Below are 21,546 nucleotides of genomic sequence, written 5' to 3' on the forward strand. Positions count from 1 at the left end.
AAGGTCCAGTCCTGTCAGGTATGCCGTGAGATGAAACCCAGCCAGCGGAAAGAACCTCTCATCTCTACCCCCCTTCCTGACCGGCCTTGGAAGAGACTTGCTATGGACCTGTGTGATCATAACAAACACACTTACCTTGTCGTGTCTGACTATTTTTCCCGGTTCCTGGAAATACTTCACCTGCCGACAACCACTGCCTCGCAGGTAATCTTGAAGTTGAAGACAGTGTTTGCAAGATTTGGCTGTCCAGATGAGGTCGTGTCTGACAATGGGCCTCAGTTTTCATGCCAGGAATTTAAAGACTTTGCAAGAGAGTTTGACTTTATACACATCACTTCTAGTCCACACAACCCTCAAGGGAACGGACATGCAGAGAGAGGGGTTCAGACCGCTAAAAAAATCTTGACGCAGAAAGACCCTCTGCTTGCCCTTATGTGCTTTCGCTCAACGCCTTGCACCACCACAGGCGCGAGCCCGGCAGAGCTACTCATGGGCCGGAAGATAAAGACAACCCTTCCAACACTGGAGGCAAATCTACAGCCCCGATGGCCTGATCTGGAAACGGTCAGGACTAAGGATGCATGGGAAAAGGGGAAACAAGCATTCTACTTTAATCAGCGCCATGGAGCTAGGCCCTTGCCTTCTTTAAAGCCAGGTGATCCCGTCCTCATGAAGCTGGATCATCAGAAAGCCTGGAGAACACCTGCCGTTGTCACGGGAGACAGCATCACACCACGCTCCTTTGTCATTGAAACACCTCAGGGAGCAACTTTGAGACGCAACCGGCGTCACTTGCAGCATGTTCCTCCGGCAGCTGGAGACACTCACCCTTTAGCTCCAGATGGACTACAGCAAGGTGCTGCCACACAGCAGCCTGACCCCGCAGTCTTCGCTGACACCGCATCACCAACCCCCAGTCTCAAACCACCAGAGACTCAGACTGGACTGGTCCATACCCGGTCTGGTAGACTGAGTAAACCCGTTGAAAGGTTGAATCTGTGAAGGTGTGGCTATTTTGTTCACCTTTGGAGCCATGCACTGTGGGGAGGGGAAAAGATGACAAAGGAAATGTTTGTTGATTTTGTGGACTGAAAAGTTTACACTCCGAAGAGAGCTTATGTTCTAATGCTCGTTTATATATGGCACAGAGTTATGTTTGATGAGTTAAGCCTACTGATACTAGTGCCTTACTGTTTAATCAAGTGCAGTACTGTTCAAATGTTCAGTTATAGGAACAGTCAGGATATCTTCGGTATCTTGTGTATCCTCAGAGAAAGAAACAAAACTTAAAAGGGGAGATGTCATATAATGTGCACATGTAAATGTGACTTTATAGCTTTAAGGGCATTCTGTTACGTACGCACGCGGGGGCGTTGCCCTAGGAGACTGGGGCGGTTGCGGGGAGTTTTTTGAGTATGAACACTTGCCTGTATGTTAGCTGCTGCACGATTGTAACAATACAAAGTATTCATTGAACCCTGAGACTCGTGTGGACATTTGAATCATTTACACAGACCGTCAAATGTTTATGAATGGGAGTGTCTTTGTCTGTGCATTGTGCCATGTTGTTTTGATCCTGCACTGTACTGCACTGTGTGTGTGTGTGTGTGTGTGTGTGTGTGTGTGTGTGTGTGTGTGTGTGTGTGTGTGTGTGTGTGTGTGTGTGTGTGTGTGTGTGTGTGTGTGTGTGTGTGTGTGTGTGTGTGTGTGTGTGTGTGTGTGTGTGTGTGTGTGTGTGTGTTGTAACCTTGCACCAGAGGCTGTGGTACAGTTCTTGTCTCTTAGGCCATTCGTCATGTGTCTGCTGCGGCACACACTGCAGAGAGAGAGAGAGAGAGAGAGAGAGAGAGAGAGAGAGAGAGAGAGAGAGAGAGAGAGAGAGAGAGAGAGAGAGAGAGAGAGAGGCAATAGCAGAAAAGCAAATCATAGCTCTGCAGCACTAAATTTAATAAACATAATTTCTGTTTTTCTTTTGGTCTTCCTTTCCCTGAGCTCTCCCTGAACTGTGACCCAGTCCTTTATCATTTAAAGATGGCTGAAATTGCTTTGTGACACACGTATCAAAATATCTCTTTCGTCTGTCTGTCTGTCTGTCTGTCTGTCTGTCTGTCTGTCTGTCTGTCTGTCTGTCTGTCTGTCTGTCTGTCTGTCTGTCTATCTATCTATCTATCTATCTATCTATCTATCTATCTATCTATCGTTGTATCTGTCTAATAGTGGTTTTGTTGCATGTGATTGCAAAGGCACCTTGAATATAATCAATACTTTATATTTAGAATTGCTTAAAGCAAGGTTACCTATTTCTTGGCCTGATTTCTTTTTGGCAGTTTATTGAAAGACTGTATAAACATTGCAGAAAGTGATTTTGAAATGGCATCTCTAAATGCCAGAAAAGTAAAGATATGTATGGCTATTGGGGGAACTGTTTCAGCCCGACATTGATGTGCGTACAGGCTTTGTATGTTTGACCTAAAGCTGCCTTTTCACTTTTCCCAACAAACCGGAAGTCATTCATTTACAGTGGAAAGTAGTACAGGAGCGGAGTGGAGTTACGATCATTTGCATATGTGTATTGTTGGATCTAAACTGATTAGCCCAATAAATCCTACTGTTTTTATTTCAAAGGCTGCATTTTTTTTATTTGTGTGGATGTATTCATACATTCATTAGTCACTCATTTTACCATGGTGAATAGGCAGCAGGCAATGACTGCCACTAGGTGGTGAAATGCAAAAAAATGTATGCCAATGATAGTGGAAGGCCTGTGAAAAATGGAAGACTTTCCATATTTTCAAAAACTTTCCAAAAATAAAAATGTCCTTGTATTATGTAATTTTGCATCAAAATGTACTTACTTTTACATTACAGAAGTAAAATGGATTTTGAAAACCATTTCATGTTGTCTTGACTGCTTTCATGCATTCAAGAGAGGGTGCTGCAGCAGCTAAAGCTCATTTCTGTTCTCTAGACTCTAGAGAGTGAATGTGCTTTTCATAAGCCTTGCTTATGCTGAACTGAATGTCATGTTTAATATTTGATAGTACCAGTTCCTCTGGCTGCTCATGTGAAGTGTTGCTGCCTTGTTTGACATAATGGAACAGGAACTTCCTGACAGAAACACAATCACACCAAACGTTCAGTATACCTCAAATCGTTCTCTGATATTTATTCTCCTCTCTCTGTGTGTAGTAGTGCAGGAAACTTCATCACTTTCAGCTGACCGGTGCTTGACACTAAGTAGTTGTAGATAGTCCCAAAACTCTGAAAAAAAACAAAGATTATGTAACTCCTCATTTTTGCAAGTGATCGATTTGCCAGCTAATGGGCTCCTGTCCAAAGTTCTTGCCCCCCTCTTGTAGTTTTATAAAATAGTGGTGTCTTTCTCTCTCTATCATTGTCTTTCTCACCCTCTGTCTTCTTAGTAGGCAGTATTTATTCTGGTCCAGGCCATCTCTCTTGTGTTTTTCTCTTATCTTGTCACTCTAAAGGCTCTCCTGCTATTGACTCTCTTTGTAAGGCAAGCCAAGGCCCGACTGTAATCTTGACGTATTATAGCTTTATTGAGTGGGTTTGGGCTGAGGTGACACCCATCTGTGTTCAGCACGGCCAGTTCTGCCTCTTAATAAAGAAGGCAGCAGCATGTCCAGGCAGGATTAAGGACAAAAATAACAGCACTGGTCAAATACATGGACCGAAATCAGATGCATAATACACACAGTGATACATGATGCAACTTGTTAGCTACTATTGTGTTCCACTTCAGCTGTTAAAGAGATAGCTCATGTTGTACCAAACCTTTATGATTTTCATCTGTGAAGCACAAAATAATATACTGCAAAAAAAAAAAAAAAGTTTTGGACCCCATTGACTTCCTTTATTTGCACTAAAGCAGTTGAAACTTTCTTCAAAATATCCTCCTTATTCTCCACAGAAAAAGTAAAAAAAAAAAAAAAGAAGTAAAAGCGTCCCTTTTACTTCAAATACGGATTGAGAATGTGAAATGTCCATTGAGTGGCCCTAAAAGCACACTCAATTTTCTCAGAAACAGATGATTGTGAATGTAATGCTCTGTCGTGTTTGAAACTAATGTACCACCTACCTTAAACCTAAATGATAGCTTTAAGCAAAGCAAACGTAAGATACAAAGGCATTTGCTGAAGTAACCATGCCATTTTATCTTGCTTCTACAGGTATTTTGAGTTCTTTTATTGAAAGTCGTGACTCGTGTTTCACAAGACTCGTACCCAAGTGAACTGCATTGCAAGCTATCGAGCAAGTTTACTATATCAGACAAGCCATGCATTTGGAGCTGGTTATGTAACTTAGGACTTAGATGCAAGTGTCAAAATGTATTACTTTCCAAATAGGAATAAAATGAATAAAAGCTGTTGGTGTTTACTGCCTCTATTGGTCATTTCAGCTGGAAGCTGCAGCAAATTGTATAGGTACGTTTCTGGAGTTTTTGCAAAAAGTGTAGAGACACGTTTTTTTTCAGTGTTAGTGTTGTCTATTCCATTGCACTCCGTCTGTATATTCAACACAAACACTTCCTGTGTGACAGCTCCTAACCCTCTGTGTGCACTGGTGCGGAAGAAATCTTCTCAATACTGCCTAAAACACCGGAGGTCAGCTTTTTGTGTCTAACATACAGCTGTGTGGTTGTTTTCAATATGGTCTATGATTGCCAGTTAAGTCATCATACATAGGCACAGATGGGAAAAAAAATGCACATTTATGAATGCTCAAATTATACATATGGTGTCGAATTTACATCACACTCACATTTAAATCATTTAGCAGACGCTTTTACCCAGAGCGACTCAGAAAAGGTGCACCAGAGATCAACAGATGGCGAGCATGTAATCTGGAACGAAGTGCTTCCTGTATGAATACAAACAAGTGCTACTAGTACAATAAACCTAATACACATAACCTAGCACTATATAACCTAATGCAAATAAGCCAGGCCAGCAGGAATGAATTGTAATTCAATACACTTTTGTTAACCAAATCTAACCACAATCTCTCTGTGCACAGTGCATTTGAATGACTGAGTGCAGTAATATGTAATAATATGATTTAAGCACCGAATCCAGCACAAACCTCAGCGCGTTTTCAAATACTTGCTTTAGGAGCGACTGGCTGCTTCCTGGAATTATTATTATTATGATTTAAAAAAAGCATTTTTCTTATTTTCAATGCTCTGACCACTTGCTTTGCTACCAATATATAGTGTTAAATTGCAATTCATAGCATGTAACAATGTTGCCTTTTGTTCTTTTACTGTCACATCTTTGTTAATTTAAATAGTTGGATCTCATTTCTTCCTGTGTTATTCATGCTTGCTTTTTTGTTATAGGAATAATTTATTGATTTAGATGGTTTTATATGTGAAATAATTTGCGGTTACACTTTATTTTAAGGTGTCATTGTTAAAGTGTAATTATACATTTAAGTACTGAGTAATATTAAGCAACTACATGTAATATAGGGTTAGGGTAAGATTAGGTTGAGGTTTAGTTTCATAATTTACTGGTATTACTATGGTAAGTACATGTAACATGTAACAAGGACACTGTAAAATAAAGTGTTACCTAATTTACCTATTTTTTAGAATATCAAATTTAACTAAAAAAGAAATTAAATTATGGTAATGTTTATTACAGATCAATGAAATAAAAAATAATAATATAATATATAAAAAAAAACATTGGAATTTTTTTTAAGCTTTTTATTGGTCATTTTGAAAAGTAATTAAGGCTATTTTGGTTTATTTTTGTCTAACTAGGCTGCTATTTTTTTCTTGCAAGATCTGGTCAGGCTGGGATGTATGAATTAGCGTGTGAAATAAATGCTCATTTTCACGCCTCTTTCATTCGCTCCATCTCTCTTTCTCCCTTTTGCATGCAGAGAGGTGCCCACTTCACTTAGCTCTGGCTGAATATGATTCGGTCTGAGTTGTGTTTTTAATATTTAATAATCTGTGCAGCGTGTAATAAGTCCCTGCCTGTTGATAATGATATTTACACGGCATGGGCATCCCATATCAAAAGGCTTTATTTATTATCAGACAGACTGTGGGAAGCAGAAAGAGATCAGTCATCTCGTCGTGTACCGCAGGTGAAGGAGTGGCTTTGTGCGACTTCAGTCACTCGACAAACCTCCACAACCCCCTCCCAGTTCCCAGCTGACTATTATTGCTGTGCACTGCGAGGGCAACACGAAGCTAATCTTTTTCCTCGCACCTACTACCGTGTGCAGTTTGTTTAGGGCAGGGTGTTATCTGGAGCCATAATGAGGAACGAGGGTTGCCTTGCCAACCCCTGCGTCCACCCGCTTTGTTTAGTCTAAAATTACTGTTGCTTAGCACGCCGGTTCAGCTGGCTGAATAACAATCATTATTATTATTAGCCTGTACATCTGTATTTTTTTATCATGGAATATACATAACGTACTGTTAGCGAAGGCTTCGACTACAGTCTGGGTGTAGTTGCTTTATGCTCATTTTTTATGACTACTGGAATTGGGATGGTTTGTTCAAAAACATTGCTCTTGTGTTTTATTGCAGATATTTGAGTTTCTGATATTGTGCAGCACGCTCCAGTCGGATCCTAATTGCCTCGTGTTGTTTTGTGCATCTGCAGTGAAACTAGGCTTTTTTCAGTTGGGCTGACTATGGTGATTTGTAATATAGCAGAACTAAGAGGATGAATGCTTGTTGAAACTGTAATAACAGTAGTTTAATTGCTACATTCTTCAGAATCACGGGGGTTCAAACTGCACAAATTATAGTTTAACATTTTTTTTTAAAAATGGAAATTGATTTCTGAGTCTTGATTCACTTTGGCTTGGTTTTCATATGCTCAGATTGTGTATTTGCGTCACACTTTCTTAGTTTTGTCTCTCTACCGACTCCTACTGATTAAACTGGCTCTGGTTTTGTGTGGCTGAATGTAGAACTGAAGATTGCTGTGTGACTTGCGACCTGGCTGGGCTGTGTAATGCACTCCCGCTGTGGTAAATGTGTGGACTGCTCTTTGACCTGTCATGCATTTCTTTACCCCCTCAGTCCCTGTGGACACTGGCAACTTATGACCTCTGACCTCCTCATATTCTCTGAAGGTTTGAGTCAATGTAGTCTCGGGATGGCTATTCACTCTAACATAGATGGTGTTAAATAGACCAGTAATTCCCAGTAGCAAATGGATAGATTTAAGTTTTGCATTGTTAAAGGGACAGGTCACCCAAAAATGAATATTCTCTATTGCATGATGGTGTGTAACAATTTCTGATTGTGAATCTTTCATTTGAGTAAGATCTTTTGGTAACACTTTATTTTACAGTGTCCTTGTTACACAATGTATGTTACATGTACTGTACTAATAACAGTAAATTATGCATAATAACTTGCAAATAACCTTAAACCTAATCCTAATCCTAACCCAATAGTAAGTACATGTAGTTAATTATTATTACTCAGTACTTAAATGCATAATTACACATGACACCTTAAAATAAAGTGACCGATCTTGGTTCATTTGGTCCAAAACCCAGCCTAAATGAATACAGTATATTATCACAACTTGGCTGTATACAAATGCACAAAGATGAAATGCAAACGAAATACAACCATAACATGTATGAGACCGGTCAACTAAGAATAGAAACACAGGAACTGCTGTTTACATGCGGTGTTTTCAACTAAAAACGTAAAACATTTTATGCGTTTGGCCGTTCGTTTACATGACAACGGTGTCTAGGGTGCATTAAAACGCAAACTTTTGAAAACGGGTTTCAAAGTGCAAGTTTTTGAAAATGGTCACCGTGTAAACAACAAAAACACGAATGCACATGCGTATTACGCATAGACAGTAAAAGAAATGGACACAGCGACCCCATTGGATTCAACTGAGAAAAGTGAAGTTAATTAGAAGCACTCACTTCCTGATGGCTGAGTGTACTGCGCAGACTCAAACTGAGCTTGACGACGTAGATGTGACGTGAGCAACCTGTCTGTCTTATAGTAGCTGTGCCAAGAGAAATCTGAATCATTCCCTTCCGAAACTTGCAGAGACGGAGAGCGTGAGTAGGAGGTGTCCATAAGCTAGGAGCAGGAGAAACTTTTGCTAAGTATTCTGATTAATTATTTTGTCATTTTACCTCCACGTCCCCCCGATTGCCCGCGAGCTTCTCCTCCTGTCCATACGGTAATTTCTCTACTGTGCAACAGAGAGTCGCGTTATGACGCAATCGTTAGCCTATTTTTACAAAAACTGCTTCTACAGGGCCATAACGTAAGATACAAGGTAATGGAGTCTTTTATACATTTTCTTTAGGAATAAATAATGAACAAATGGAGTCTTTAAACGCCTCAGATGTAAAGTTATTCGCTGTCAAAGTGACGCCAAAATGAATGGGAGTCAATGGGATGCTAACAGCAGGTGATGGTCTGCTAATCAATGGCGCCCCCCGGGGAAGCTTCAGCTTCCGGCTGATAGATTACCCCCTTGGTATTACGTGTTCAGTCTATAGTGTTTCATCGCCATCTAATGGCCTGGCAGCAGAATACAACGTTTTCAGTAGTTTTCGCGGATCTGTGTGAATTGGGATCGTTTTGACAATGATGTTGTCTGTATGCTGAAAACTCAAAGGAAAAACGTCTCCGTTTTAAGCATATCGTTGTCATGTAAACGTACCTTGAAATACAAGAGTCAAACAAGGTAATTAATCACCCACAGCTGACACGAATGACAAATCAAATTAACATCCATGACAACAAACTAATGAAAGGAAGACGGTGCAAACTGAAAACAAGGTCCATGTGATGAGTGTGTGTGATATATATATATATACAGTATATATATATATGTATAGATAGATAGATAGATAGATAGATACATAGATAGATAGATAGATAGATAGATAGATAGATAGATAGATAGATAGATAGATAGATAGATAGATAGATAGATAGATAGATAGATAGATAGATAGATAGACAGATAGATAGATAGATAGATAGATAATTGTTATTTTGACAACTCCTGTGGCTAGTTCTACCTCTGCTCTTGTCTGACCTTCGCTTTAACTGCTGGGGGATTTCTGACAGAGGACCTGCTGGTTGTCAGTGAAAGAGTGAGTAAGTGAGGTGGAGAGAGTTTAACACGAGGCTTGAGCCGTGTCTTCTGGTCAGGGCTTCAGAGGAAGAAGCAAATAAAACATCAAAGGCAAGGCACTGACAGCGCAATGGAGGTTTTTAAAAACCAATACTGAGACTGCAGAAAGGCCTTTCGTCAATTACAATGTTATTAGCCTACTCATAATGGAATAATGCAGTCCTCCAGGACAGCTTGGCTAATGCCCGAGAATGGAAAGTTAAACACACGCTGTCAGATTAAAAACCACAAGTGAAAAGAAAGAATGATTAGGGGGAGGTGAAAGAAAGAGCAAAAGAAAGAGTGACAGAAAAAGTCAAAGATTTATATATTTATATACTATTATAGCATGGATTATTAATTTGAATGAGCTTTATTTTTAGAACTGAATGTTTTATTTTAATAATTGTATGTGCTTTTGTCATTTTTAGTTAGGTCCTTTATTAATAAATATATAAATATAAATAAATTATATACAGTATATATATATATATATATATATATATATATATATATATATATATAATTTGATAGAGAGAGAGCTTTAATTTATTTTATTTCAGTTAAAATTATATATATATATATAGCTTTAATTTATTTTAGTTTTAATTTTAGTACTTCAAGTTTAACTTATTTTCAGAATCATGTTTACTTTTCATTTATTTTTTTTTTAAAGTTTAACATCTAATATTTATTTTATTATTTTATTTCAGCTGTAATTCAATTAACAAACAAAATATTTTTAATAGTTTTAGATAACATCAACACTGGTTTACACAAACTTGTAGCTTGAGTGCTGCTGTTGTAAAGTAAAAGAAAAAACAATTATTAAGACATTATGACATTAATATTTAATTGTCATTAAATTTAGATTAAATTATTAGAAAATAGAAGAGTCACAGTCTCCATTGTTGTGCAAAAAAAAAAAAAAAAAAAAAACTGTATAGAAAGGAAGGGCAAAGCCTGCTTATGTAAGATGGAAATGTTCCTCTCTCGAGCCTCCTCACATGGTGTGCCGTCCGATGCATCTGGTCATTTATCATGTGAGCAGAAGCAGTGTTAGATGTAGCGGGTTCAGGCAGGTCCCAGTGCAGGCAGCTGAGGGTTTAGGTAAGTAGGGCAGAGACGGTACAGGAGCCGGCTGATTCTCAGAGCTCCTCTGCCAACGCTCCCTCCGCTCTTCATACTAATGAGATCACGCCATCCTCTGTCTGCTGCAGCCTGGGAGCGAAAAAGTGACGAAGCCTGCATCAGAAACCGCCCTTGATTCCGTCTGCGCTCCTGCCCTGTTTTCCACATCACGTCTAGATTTAGAAGTGAGGTTTGCGCTTGCATTTTTAGTCGTGGTCCTGAACGAATCCTTCCCGTTGCCTTTTAAACACTGAATAATTGTTTCTTCACAAAACTTTGTTAAAAAAAAAAACTAAAAAAAAACAGCATTTGAGTGCAAGATGTGAAGGAGCATATCATAGGTTGGACTTACCGAATGAATACAACCATAGTGTTTTTAATCGACACCCCACTGGATTGTTAACAGTCTATATTATATCAACTATTATTCCAATTATAATGATGCATACACTGCCATAACAACAAAAGGACTTTATCTTTATAGCTTGATAAATGCCAAGCTTAGTAGTTGACAAAACTGAGTAAAACCTAATAGAGTTGCTTTACTGTCATTAGAGGAGAAAATGTCTAAAAAGTGGTACTTAAACACTTTCTTTCTCGAGTCTATTAGTATCTTTAAAAAGACTTATCTTTTTTAAGACTAGTATCTTAGGATCTTTGTTCTCAACAAAGATGTTGATCCAGGAACATGTTGTACTTCAGTCAGTGGACAGATCTGAATATTTTCTCTCAATCAGAATGATTGATGATTCATAATCAGAATCATCCATACTGATAGTGAGCATGTTCTGCAAATGGGATTCAGAGGATCTGGCTCACGTCGGCTCTAATCATCACACTGAAAGTAGCCCAACAAATGGGCTATTTGGAGCTGAGGGATATGGTACAGTATGTACACAGATGTTTTGGCTGCAGCACTAGATCATTTTATCAATATTAGGTGTTATTTAGGCTCAGGTGATTGTCTCAAAACAACCTGGCTGCAGAAGTGAGGGCCCATGAGTAAAGATGGCGTATTTCAAATGACCTACTTCTGGGTGGTTCTGTGACTTTGTGTCATTGAAATGAATGGTAATGCTAATAGATACTGTAGCTCTCTCCAGGTATTACATATCTCATAGTGAATGAGTTACTGCTGAGTGAGGGACTCTGCAATGGTTCACCTTAGCATGCTAGCTCCATCTGCTGGAAAGTCCCTGCAACATTGCAGTATAGGAATAAATGGATGAAAAAGACAAATAGATGGATAAACGGATGGGTTGACAGACGACTGAAGAAAATGATTACATATTATGCTGTCAAACAAATGAGTTCTGTGACATCAGATTTATTGACTGATTAAATGTTTAAAATACAGAAAAAATTAATAATTAGCTATATTAGCCATTCAGGTAGCAGTAAATTGAGGCAAATATTCAAGTCACAACTGCATGAGTTTATAGAAGCCAGCGGTGCAGATTTAACCAGCTATTAGAAATATAAATGGCCCTTTTAGTGCAACGTCCTTCAGCGGCATTCTGTGATGCAGCTCACCCCGTCGCTCAGGTTGTGTTTAGCAGCGATAATGCATTTATACTCATCTGAGAGGACTCACCCCTCATCACATCTCTAATGGAGTGCTGGACAGCAGAGATTCAGGGGGTCATGCTGAACTCACACTGCAATAAAACAAATATTCACCAGCCGTGAGAGGTTTTGGGAATGTTCTACAAAACAATGGTGAGGATGTGAAAGGTGTTGTCCCATACAATGTTACGTAGCAATACTGTTTGTTTGTTTTCTTTGTTTCTATGCTTTATTAGGTGTGTTTGTTCTGTCTTCCATGGAAAAGCAAATCACTAATAGGATCTATTTATTAGAAATAGAAATCAATTTGATAAAGCAACTTGAGACTTTTGCTTAAATTTCATCTTGTGTCCATCACAATTTTTACAAATTTTGGCTAAAATACCAACGCATTCTCATCCTTGGGCGCCAGATCCTATTTTGACTCCCTAGGATGAGAACGGGCTGAAAATACCAACAATCAAAGTCTGAACTTCAACAGTTCATCAAAATTGAAATACTCCATCCAAGATGGTGGGCAAAACAAGAGACATTATATGTATTATTAGCTTAGCAACATGCTAATATTAAGCTGGTTAAGCTAAGTGTGCTCCAAAACAATGACAAACTGTGCATTTAGAAGATACAAGCGTTTAAAACATTCTCTCATTTCCGCCAATTTAAGGATCAACGATTTTGATGACATCACTCGGAACTTCAGCTTCTCGGCAGATTTTCTGTCCAATCAAATGCTCTCTAGAATCTAAAGCGTCCCGCCCCCAAATAGACGCTGAAGCTGCAGCTGAAATTGGTCACTTGCTAACACAATTACTATTTTCTACATGGTGAATGGCACATAATGCACTATAGGGGATAGGAAACGATCCAGACAGTGTAAAAATGCTTTCCATTAAGACCAATGAAGTCCGCCGCTGCTCGCACACAGCCTGCTCCGGTCCAGAGACACGTTAGCACAGAGCTGATCATATGTGCCAGTCGACGCAGACCACAAAACGTATCGGATCCATTTCAATTTTACACAGAATGCTATATTTTAAAGCGATATGAAGGAGATTAGGAGGAGAAACGGTTAGACAGACTCGGCAATAGAAACAGCACTGACGAGTAGAAGAGAAAAAACTGGTGCCATTCACCAACATAAATTACACACTTTTCAAACTACACATCCTCAGCATGTTCACTGTTTTGCTTTAGTAACAGTTTCATATTAAATCTAAAAGGTAATCTATTAGACAGTGGCTGTCATAAGCTGTCAAATGCGGCTTTACCGAGCTCAACAGCTCTGGCCCAAGCTGTGATATAAACGAAAGCTGCTTGATATGTCCCGCCTTGTCTTCCTGTTTCAGTGGAAATTACGTCAACACATTGAATAACGCTGCACGTTTCAAGGCACTTCAGTGGGCTTTTAAGAGTCCAGATGAAGGATGTGACATTCACACATTAAAGGCTCTATGTGTGTAAAATGCCCAGTCTCGGCAGATCTGCAGGAATTAGCTTCTCTCTCTCTCTCTCTCTCTGTCAGTACGCGCAGGCCTACCACACTGTAGCACTGCAAATGAGCTCTGGATTAATGTCATCATGTGCCAGCTCCAAATGCCACCAGCATGTCGCCACGCTCACAGTCTCCAGGGCCCTGCTCATGTGTGCCCATCTTAAGTGAGCATGACTGTCTGAGGCCTACAGAATGTGTGAAGCTATCATCTCACTGCACTAATACACTTTTCGTTTTTTTTTTATCTTTCCGTCACTGTCACAACACTTCGCCCATCATTCATCACTAAGGGGCCGTTCACACAGAATGCATTTTTCCGTTCCACTGTGGTACTTTTACACTGTTTTGAAATGTAAACAGGCTAGATGGATGTCTTTAACCATTGCACTCACGTCTCACATCTGTTGCAACTTTTAAAAAACGCATCTCTAGACCTTGCACTTTTGTTTTGTTTTTCGTTCCACTGACACGTGTCTCGCGTTTTTAACAGCAAAAAACACATTCTGTGTTATCTGGCCCTAAGGTTGTCACGATACTGAGAACATTACCCGTGAAATTTCAGGATAGTTGCCAAAACTGCTCCTTTATTCACAAACTTAATTATAATATTAATATAAATATGAACAATTTTTGCGTTTAAAGGGATGGTTCATACAAAAAAGAAAATTCTGTCATCATTTACTCACCCTCAAATTGTTCCAAACCTGTATGAATTTCTTTCTTCTGCTGAACACTAAAGAAGATATTTTGAAGAATGGGAAAAAATACTATGAAAGTCAATGGAGTCCATCAACTGTTTAGTGACCAACATTCTTCAACATATCTTCTTTTTTGTTCAGCAGAGGAAATAAATTCATACAGGTTTGGAACATCTTGAGGGTGAGTAAATGATGACAGAATTTCCATTTTTAGGTGAACTATCCCTTTAAGTATTTCTCAAATAAGTAAACAGCTTTATTTTTTTTCAGTAATTATTCAGTATATTGTAATAAATAAATAAAAACCAGTATAATACAGTAAATTAAGATTTTTGACTTGGATTTCTTTACACATTACAAGGCTTTAGTGTTAATCACAGAGTATGCATACTAATACAGATTGGAGCATTTTGCAGGTACTGTATGGCATTTGTCTTCAATAGGCTACTGTAGAAAGACTTGTATCATTGTGGCAAGCATTTGCATTTCCTCCAAGTTATCAAATAGTTTTTGCAAGAAACCATTCAGGTTAGGAGAAATGCTGATTATAAAAATAATTTATTCAATGAAGAAATCTATAAATTTACAATTACAATTTAAGAAATATTTGTGTGTGCAAAGCGCATACGCATATAGGACCTGTAAATGCATGACTGAAATAGCTGCTCGAGAGGTGTTTCAAAGATGGCTGCCGAGTGAAATGACTGGCCTTAAAGGGACTTTGGCCATGTCTCCAGTGTGCTTCATGTGTGTGGTACTATTTGTTTTCATCATGTAAAGCACTCCAAATCAATCACACACAACGTGCCATACGAGTTAGTTTGCTGCCTTAAAAGACGCCTCCCTAAATAAGCGGTAACCAGCAAGGCAACTCCCTGGATTTTGAAACATAGATTTTGAATGACTTTTTTCCACAGTTTGTCACTGTTGTGATTTCAGGTTTCTCCACACTTAAACGTCACATAAATATTGACAGCGTTAAGATCTTTAATGTGTAATACAGTTGTCCAGTGTTTTGTTCCGTCTCTATTATTGGTCAAATATAATGCAGACTCAAGTGCATCACAATGTCCTTAGATAACTCCTAAAGAAGCTTATTTCAACTCTGAAAAGATGTTTGCCTTGTATGTCAAGCAGACCTGCCTTAATGGCCCGGGGAGGAGACAGGAGGCTGCGGTCTTACCCCTCTCTGTGATCCGTCATCCTTCACAAACGTCTGCTTTACCTCTGTCTCAGGGGGGATTCATTATATGAACAGGCATTAGCAAACGCCCGCTGAGAGGTTTGCTCTCTGCAAATCTAATAAGCACTTACAGGCGAACCAAAGCAGTAGAGAATCAAAGCTGAGGAAGGAAATGTGCTTTTTAAAGAGTTTACACGAGTGACGCCACATAAATATTTAATCGGGGATGGCGACATGACATGATGTACAGCTGTGTGCGGGCAAGGCGCTGTGCTTAAGGCAAAGACAGTGATTCATTGCACTTATAATTGCCTGAGCTGTTGTTTTAGATGGAGTAGAGGACCTGCCTGCGCTCTTTTGTCAGCTGACAGTAACGAATTGCGGCAACAGGTCCCTTGCCTGTTCGCAGAAAGGGTTTGAAATGTGATGCGTGAAAGAAAGTGTTTTTGTTTGTTTGGAAATGTTTAACTATGTTTCTGTAATATGAGCCATTTACAGAATCGTTCCATTAGGCTCCTGATGGGCAAGAGGATATGATGTCATGTGCTGGCTCAGCTATAACTAATGGCTCTCCTCAGTCTTCCATACAAGTACGGTTAATGCATTATGGTCCATTCATTCGGTCTTTTAAAGGGGACCTATTATGCAAAATTCACTTTTGCATGCTGTTTGGACATAAATGTGTGTTGGCAGTGTGTGTACACAACCACCCAATAGTGATAAAAATCCACTCACTCCTTTTTTTATTAATCCCCATAAATCAGAAGCAGTGTCTCCCAGTGACCTATTTTCAGAATGCGGCTTTAGTGACGTCACTAAAGCCACAGGCCCCGCCCACGAGTGTTGACAGACACTGCCGTTTTAACATAGACCCGCCCTAATCGAGTTCACAGCGAGTTGTACACATCCACCATTGCTGCACTGACGAGAATGTCTCCCAAGAGTTGTAGGTGTTGTGTGGCTGGATGTATTAATCCACATAGCTCTCTCTATTTACTCCCGAAATCTGAGGCAGCCGCTGAAGACTAGGTGGAATTATTTTGTTTTCAAAGAAAATGCTCCCTCAACTCTACCGAGTTGTACCTGTACCTGTACTTACGCACTTCTTATACTGTGTTTACTCAGCTCTTACGGTGATTTTCTGGAGTAAAACTGATGCTTCATCTTTTGTGTGATGTACAATAAACTTGATTAAACTCATCAGTATATGTTTGATCATCATTCAGACAGCAGACTTGTAGGCTATTAAAAGTGGATACATACAAGCAGATGACAAATACGTTATAACCGTAATTAAACTAAACTATACCTGTTCCATCTCCATACAGCACTCTGACTCTGTAGGCATTATTGTCCGACTCCGGGTCGAAATGAACACCGTTACTGAGAGTTTCTGATATTATCATCATTCCGTGAGATGAAATTGTCCTGAGACTGAGCTCATAAAGCTCCACCCCCTGTGCCATGCAGCAGCAGCTTATTTGCATTTAAAGGGCACACACTAAAACAGCGCGTTTTTCTGAGCACCAAAAAGTGACAATTAAACATGCTGTAAAAAATTATCTGTTGGGTATTTTGAGCTGAAACTATACATACACACTCTGGGGACATCAGAGACTTATTTTACATCTTGTGAAAAGGGGTATAATAGGTCCCCTTTAACACTGGGCAGGATATTATAAACTGTCAAAGCAAATGGCTTTGGTTTGATATCTCTTGTTTGATTGAGGAAAAGCGGATGTTTTGGTGTTAAACAAAACTTGTTTACATGGTTATTTATCCAATGTAATGCCTGCTGTGGTGTTACAAATGTATAATGGTCCACAAACGGAGCCCTGTTGCACCCCTACTACAAAAGGGCTTTAATCTTAACATGATCTCAGATGAATATTGTATTGCTCATTTCTCAATCATGTTTAATGTAAAGCCTGACAATTATGTGCTAGTGTTACCAAAAATAAATAAATAAAAATAACAGGTTTCCTGAACACTCCACGTCTTCCACGGGTAACTATGGTAGCTATAGCTAGCTATGGTTGCAAATGTCGCCATTAGCAACCCAGTTCAATGACTCTGTGTTCCCTGAAAATATGATTCCAACGAACATTCGCAAACAGCATCGCAAACTTGTGTGTTTTACAGTTACAGTTTTTTTTGTGTGTGTGTGTGTGTGTGGTTAGAAGCATAGATTGTAATCAGTATGTGGACATGTGAAATAGATCATCCTCTTGAACAAATTAAGCAAATTAACATGCAGTATAATCTATATCTGTCGTTACATATATAAACATATTTCATTCTACGGATTTTATTTTGTCAAGAGAATAAAAAAAGCCGTTTTACAGAGTGTGGATGTGGGAATACCCGGTGAACCCCAGAGTTTGACATACTGTATTAGAGAACCCATGATTTAATCAAACATCTGGAAATGAAGCAAACCATAACTAACCCATGACAGCAATATTCTGACATTAATTTGATCTCAAATGATTCATTAACAGAAGTTATTACTCTACCACATGTGTGATGACAGTTCTATTGTTGTGCCATCATGGTTTGAACAAAGGATGTGCAGCAAAGTTACTTTGGGTTCAGACTAACAGTTCAGACCAGCTAGTCAAAATGCTTATGCATGGTTACTCTGATAGTCAAGCAGCGAGTTATGTCATTTTACTTGAAATGCTCACCAAACAACCACAAAAACAGCAATGTTTTGATTGCAACATATGGACATAGAGCTTACACAGTTGAATCATCTTATATTTATTTGTATATTTAGCTGGGATAAATACACTTCACGCTTTAAGTACCACGACGATTGTCTTAAAATGTCTTTGATGAAAGAAAAGTAGAAACAGTTAGGCAGTTATTAGCTATAAAATCAGTGTGGATAGCATGGTGTTTCTAAACAAGGTTTTCAGTCTTACTGATGGTCAGCGATATTGTACTGTATATGTATTTTAGGGCTGTCAAATTGATTAATCGTGATTAATCGCATCTTTGTAAACATACATTATATAATATGTATATAGCATTATATAAACACAAAATGTTATGTTAGATGCAATTAGTCATGCTTAATCGATTTGACAGCGCTAATATATATATACTGTATATATACATATATATATGTGTGTGTGTGAACATAAGATAGACATAATGCAACATAAAACAAAACAATGTAGAGTGATGTTTCGACTCTGTAAGCGACACAAAGAAATAAGGCTGCAAGGTTGCCAAGATACATAGGTGGGAGAGCTAAAGCGATGACTGTTACCGCGGTACTGATGATGCAATCACTTGCAATGTACATCCGGACTCAAGCACTAACAGCTCTCCTTCTGTACTTTTCTCTCTGCACAGACTGTCTACAAACACTGGCTATGTGCCCAGTTCTTCCACACCACACAGATTCACTGCAGCAACAGGATCCCCTGCAGGAAGTACTGCCTGGAGGTCCAGCAGAGGTGTCCCTTCATATTGCCTGACAATGATGAGCTCATCTACGGTGGAAGCCCCAGTTTTATATGCACAGGTGGGCAGTTTGACCTTTTCTCATTCAAACACATTAAAGACAAGACAGTGAAGGGTATATTTATGCTTTGAGGAACTACCAGTACCAGATGAAGGCATCACAGTAGACAGGATGTTACACAAACATTGGATTTGGACCTACATCAACTGCCTGATTTGGCAGCATTTTTTCATTGGTGTTGCTGATTTTATTAAACACTTTGTCTCTGTTGCCACCTTGTGGCTAAAATAGGAACTTCAATTCTTCCTTCTTTCTGCTTTACACTTACATTGGATGAATGAGCACGATCATATCATATTTGCACAAAATTTGAGTTGACTCAGTGGATTAATAAATACGTAACTTGTCTTTAAATTATCCTCCATTTGATTTGAATAATTATGCCGATCATGAGCAGGCTATGAACACAGGGGGCATGAAATGGTCTTCATCTGCTGTGAATGTTGAGAACTATAGGGCTTGTATACACAAACTCTGTTTGCCAGGATATGCTCCTCTCCTAATCCCAGTGGGTGCGTGCTGAGTGGCGCATGTGAATGAGTGCTTTGGCCTCCCAATGGCCTGCAGGCTTGTGCTATAATGAGACAGACTGATGATAAATAGGGGACTGAGAGCAGAACCACACAGACTGGCTGAGTGGTCAGACTGTAATTACCTGCCCTTTAATTGCTTTAAGTATCCCCACTTAACACTGACTCGTCTCACGGTGCTAAACTTTATCATCATCACAACATGACCATAAACACCTGTCATCAATGCCATTACCATTTTTTTTTTTTTTTTTTTTTTAGAGATAATAGGAGATATTTAAGAAGAATGTGACCTATTTAAAGGAAGAATTTATTTAAATGCTATTCATGCATACAATGACCTGACTACACTTATTCTATTATTAGCATGTTTTTAATCTTAATGTCAGGGTGACACAAGTGTTCTGATGTCTGATGTGAAGCAAAAAGCCTTATTAAAATTGTTTTCCATAATCCTCTTAGAAAAGTAAAATAATATTTCAACAATAATACCTCACCACTTATTTATCATACCTACAAATTCTAATGTCAGAATTGTCTGAAATGTTCAACTGCTCGGGCATTTTTAGAAGAATATTGATTATTTATATATATATATATATATATATATATATATATATATATATATATATATATATATATATATATATATATATATATATAAATAAATAAATATAAAAAAAAAAAACGCTGTTGAAAGTGGAATGGGACCGAGCACCCCAACAAACTTGTAGCCAGTCAGCAGTAGGGGGCATGTCCACTCATGATGGGAGAGGAGAGAGTGAGCCAATCAGCAGTAGGGGGTGTGTCCATTCATGATGGGAGAGGAGAGAGTGAGCCAATCAGCAGTAGGGGGTGTGTCCACTCATGATGGGAGAGGAGAGAGTGAGCCAATCAGCAGTAGGGGGTGTGTCCACTCATGATGGGAGAGGAGAGAGTGAGCCAATCAGCAGTAGGGGGTGTGTCCACTCATGATGGGAGAGGAGAGAGTGAGCCAATCAGCAGTAGGGGGTGTGTCCACTCATGATGGGAGAGGAGAGAGTGAGCCAATCAGCAGTAGGGGGTGTGTCCACTCATGATGGGAGAGGAGAGAGTGAGCCAATCAGCAGTAGGGGGTGTGTCCACTCATGATGGGAGAGGAGAGAGTGAGCCAATCAGCAGTAGGGGGTGTGTCCACTCATGATGGGAGAGGAGAGAGAGAGTTGAGAGGAGAGCTGAGCAAGAGATTTGAAGAAAGACTTTAGAAAGAGAGATGGCTGAGAGAGACATTTACAAAAGAAAAAGAAAAAGAAGGGTTATGATCTGCCCAGAGCTTTTGCTCTCTTGTTTACTGTATGTTCATTTTTTTGTTCTTCCTTGTTGTTTGTTCATCATCTTCACTATTTTTCGCGAAGTATTATTTTGTGTCGCTTCTGCTATGATAAAAGATATACTTTTGTATTTTGTTTTGATATATATTTTGAGAAATCGCATACTGCACCTATAACTGTATTATTTGCAAAGAGAAAAATGTACCTTGAAAAAAGTCATTATTAAGATGTGTACACTTGATACTTTTTACTCGATGGTCACACATGCCAGTCATTAAATTAAAACTTTTCTTGAAAGTTTTTCCAAACCTTATGAAAGCAACATGAATACAAGAAGTACATTTCTAAGAACTAGATTTTGAAAAGATGTCTTCTTTTATTGTGAACACTTATTTTTCATCAACCCTAATGTGTGTCTTTTGCTGGCCTAGGGCTCCAAGAGGACAACCCCTCAGACGCAGAGACAGAGTGCTGCGATGTCCGATGGGACAGCAGGGCGGACAACAGCTCCAAAGGCACTCTCAAAAGAACTCACCCGTCATGTCAGCACGGGACATCCCTGACCTCGTCAGCGGCCTCTAGACTGTGCAACAGCAGACTCAAACTCTGCCTGCTGGTCCTCGTCCTCCTTCATACTGTTGCCACTCTCACAGCATCCCACAATCCCACTGGGTTCAACCTCACCTCCAGCTCCTCGAACGAGGAATGACGGAATAGCCACTCGGTAACACAGTTACAGTGCCGATTCCAGTGACGTGACGGACCGTGGGTGACTTGCTGGTACAGAAACTGTGGACGTGCAATCAAAGCAAACTGACCAAGCTAAACAAACACTGGACAAATCCAATCAAGCAACAAGAACAAGGGACAACACCGTAGCCTTTGTTGAAAGAGGCTTCTAGGGGGCGGAGTTCTCTCGCACCACTTTTTTTACACTGTGTCTATG

The 21,546-nt window shown here is 39.3% G+C and overlaps 1 protein-coding gene across 1 annotated transcript in view; it reads left to right on the forward strand.

Annotated features, from left to right (window-relative positions):
• nalf1b (NALCN channel auxiliary factor 1b) overlaps positions 1-21,309 on the forward strand; it is a gene marked incomplete at both ends in the record, with an annotated part of 149,147 nt that extends 127,838 nt beyond the window's left edge. The window contains 2 exons of the mRNA XM_081368820.1: positions 18,589-18,760; positions 21,032-21,309. Coding sequence (XP_081224946.1) covers positions 18,589-18,760; positions 21,032-21,309 — 450 coding nt within the window. The remainder of the gene's footprint in view (positions 1-18,588; positions 18,761-21,031) is intronic.
• Positions 21,310-21,546: the final 237 nt, after the last annotated feature.

This window comes from Scardinius erythrophthalmus, assembly GCF_964197995.2.
Source record: "Scardinius erythrophthalmus genome assembly, chromosome: 6".
NCBI classification, from domain to species: Eukaryota; Metazoa; Chordata; class Actinopteri; order Cypriniformes; family Leuciscidae; genus Scardinius; species Scardinius erythrophthalmus.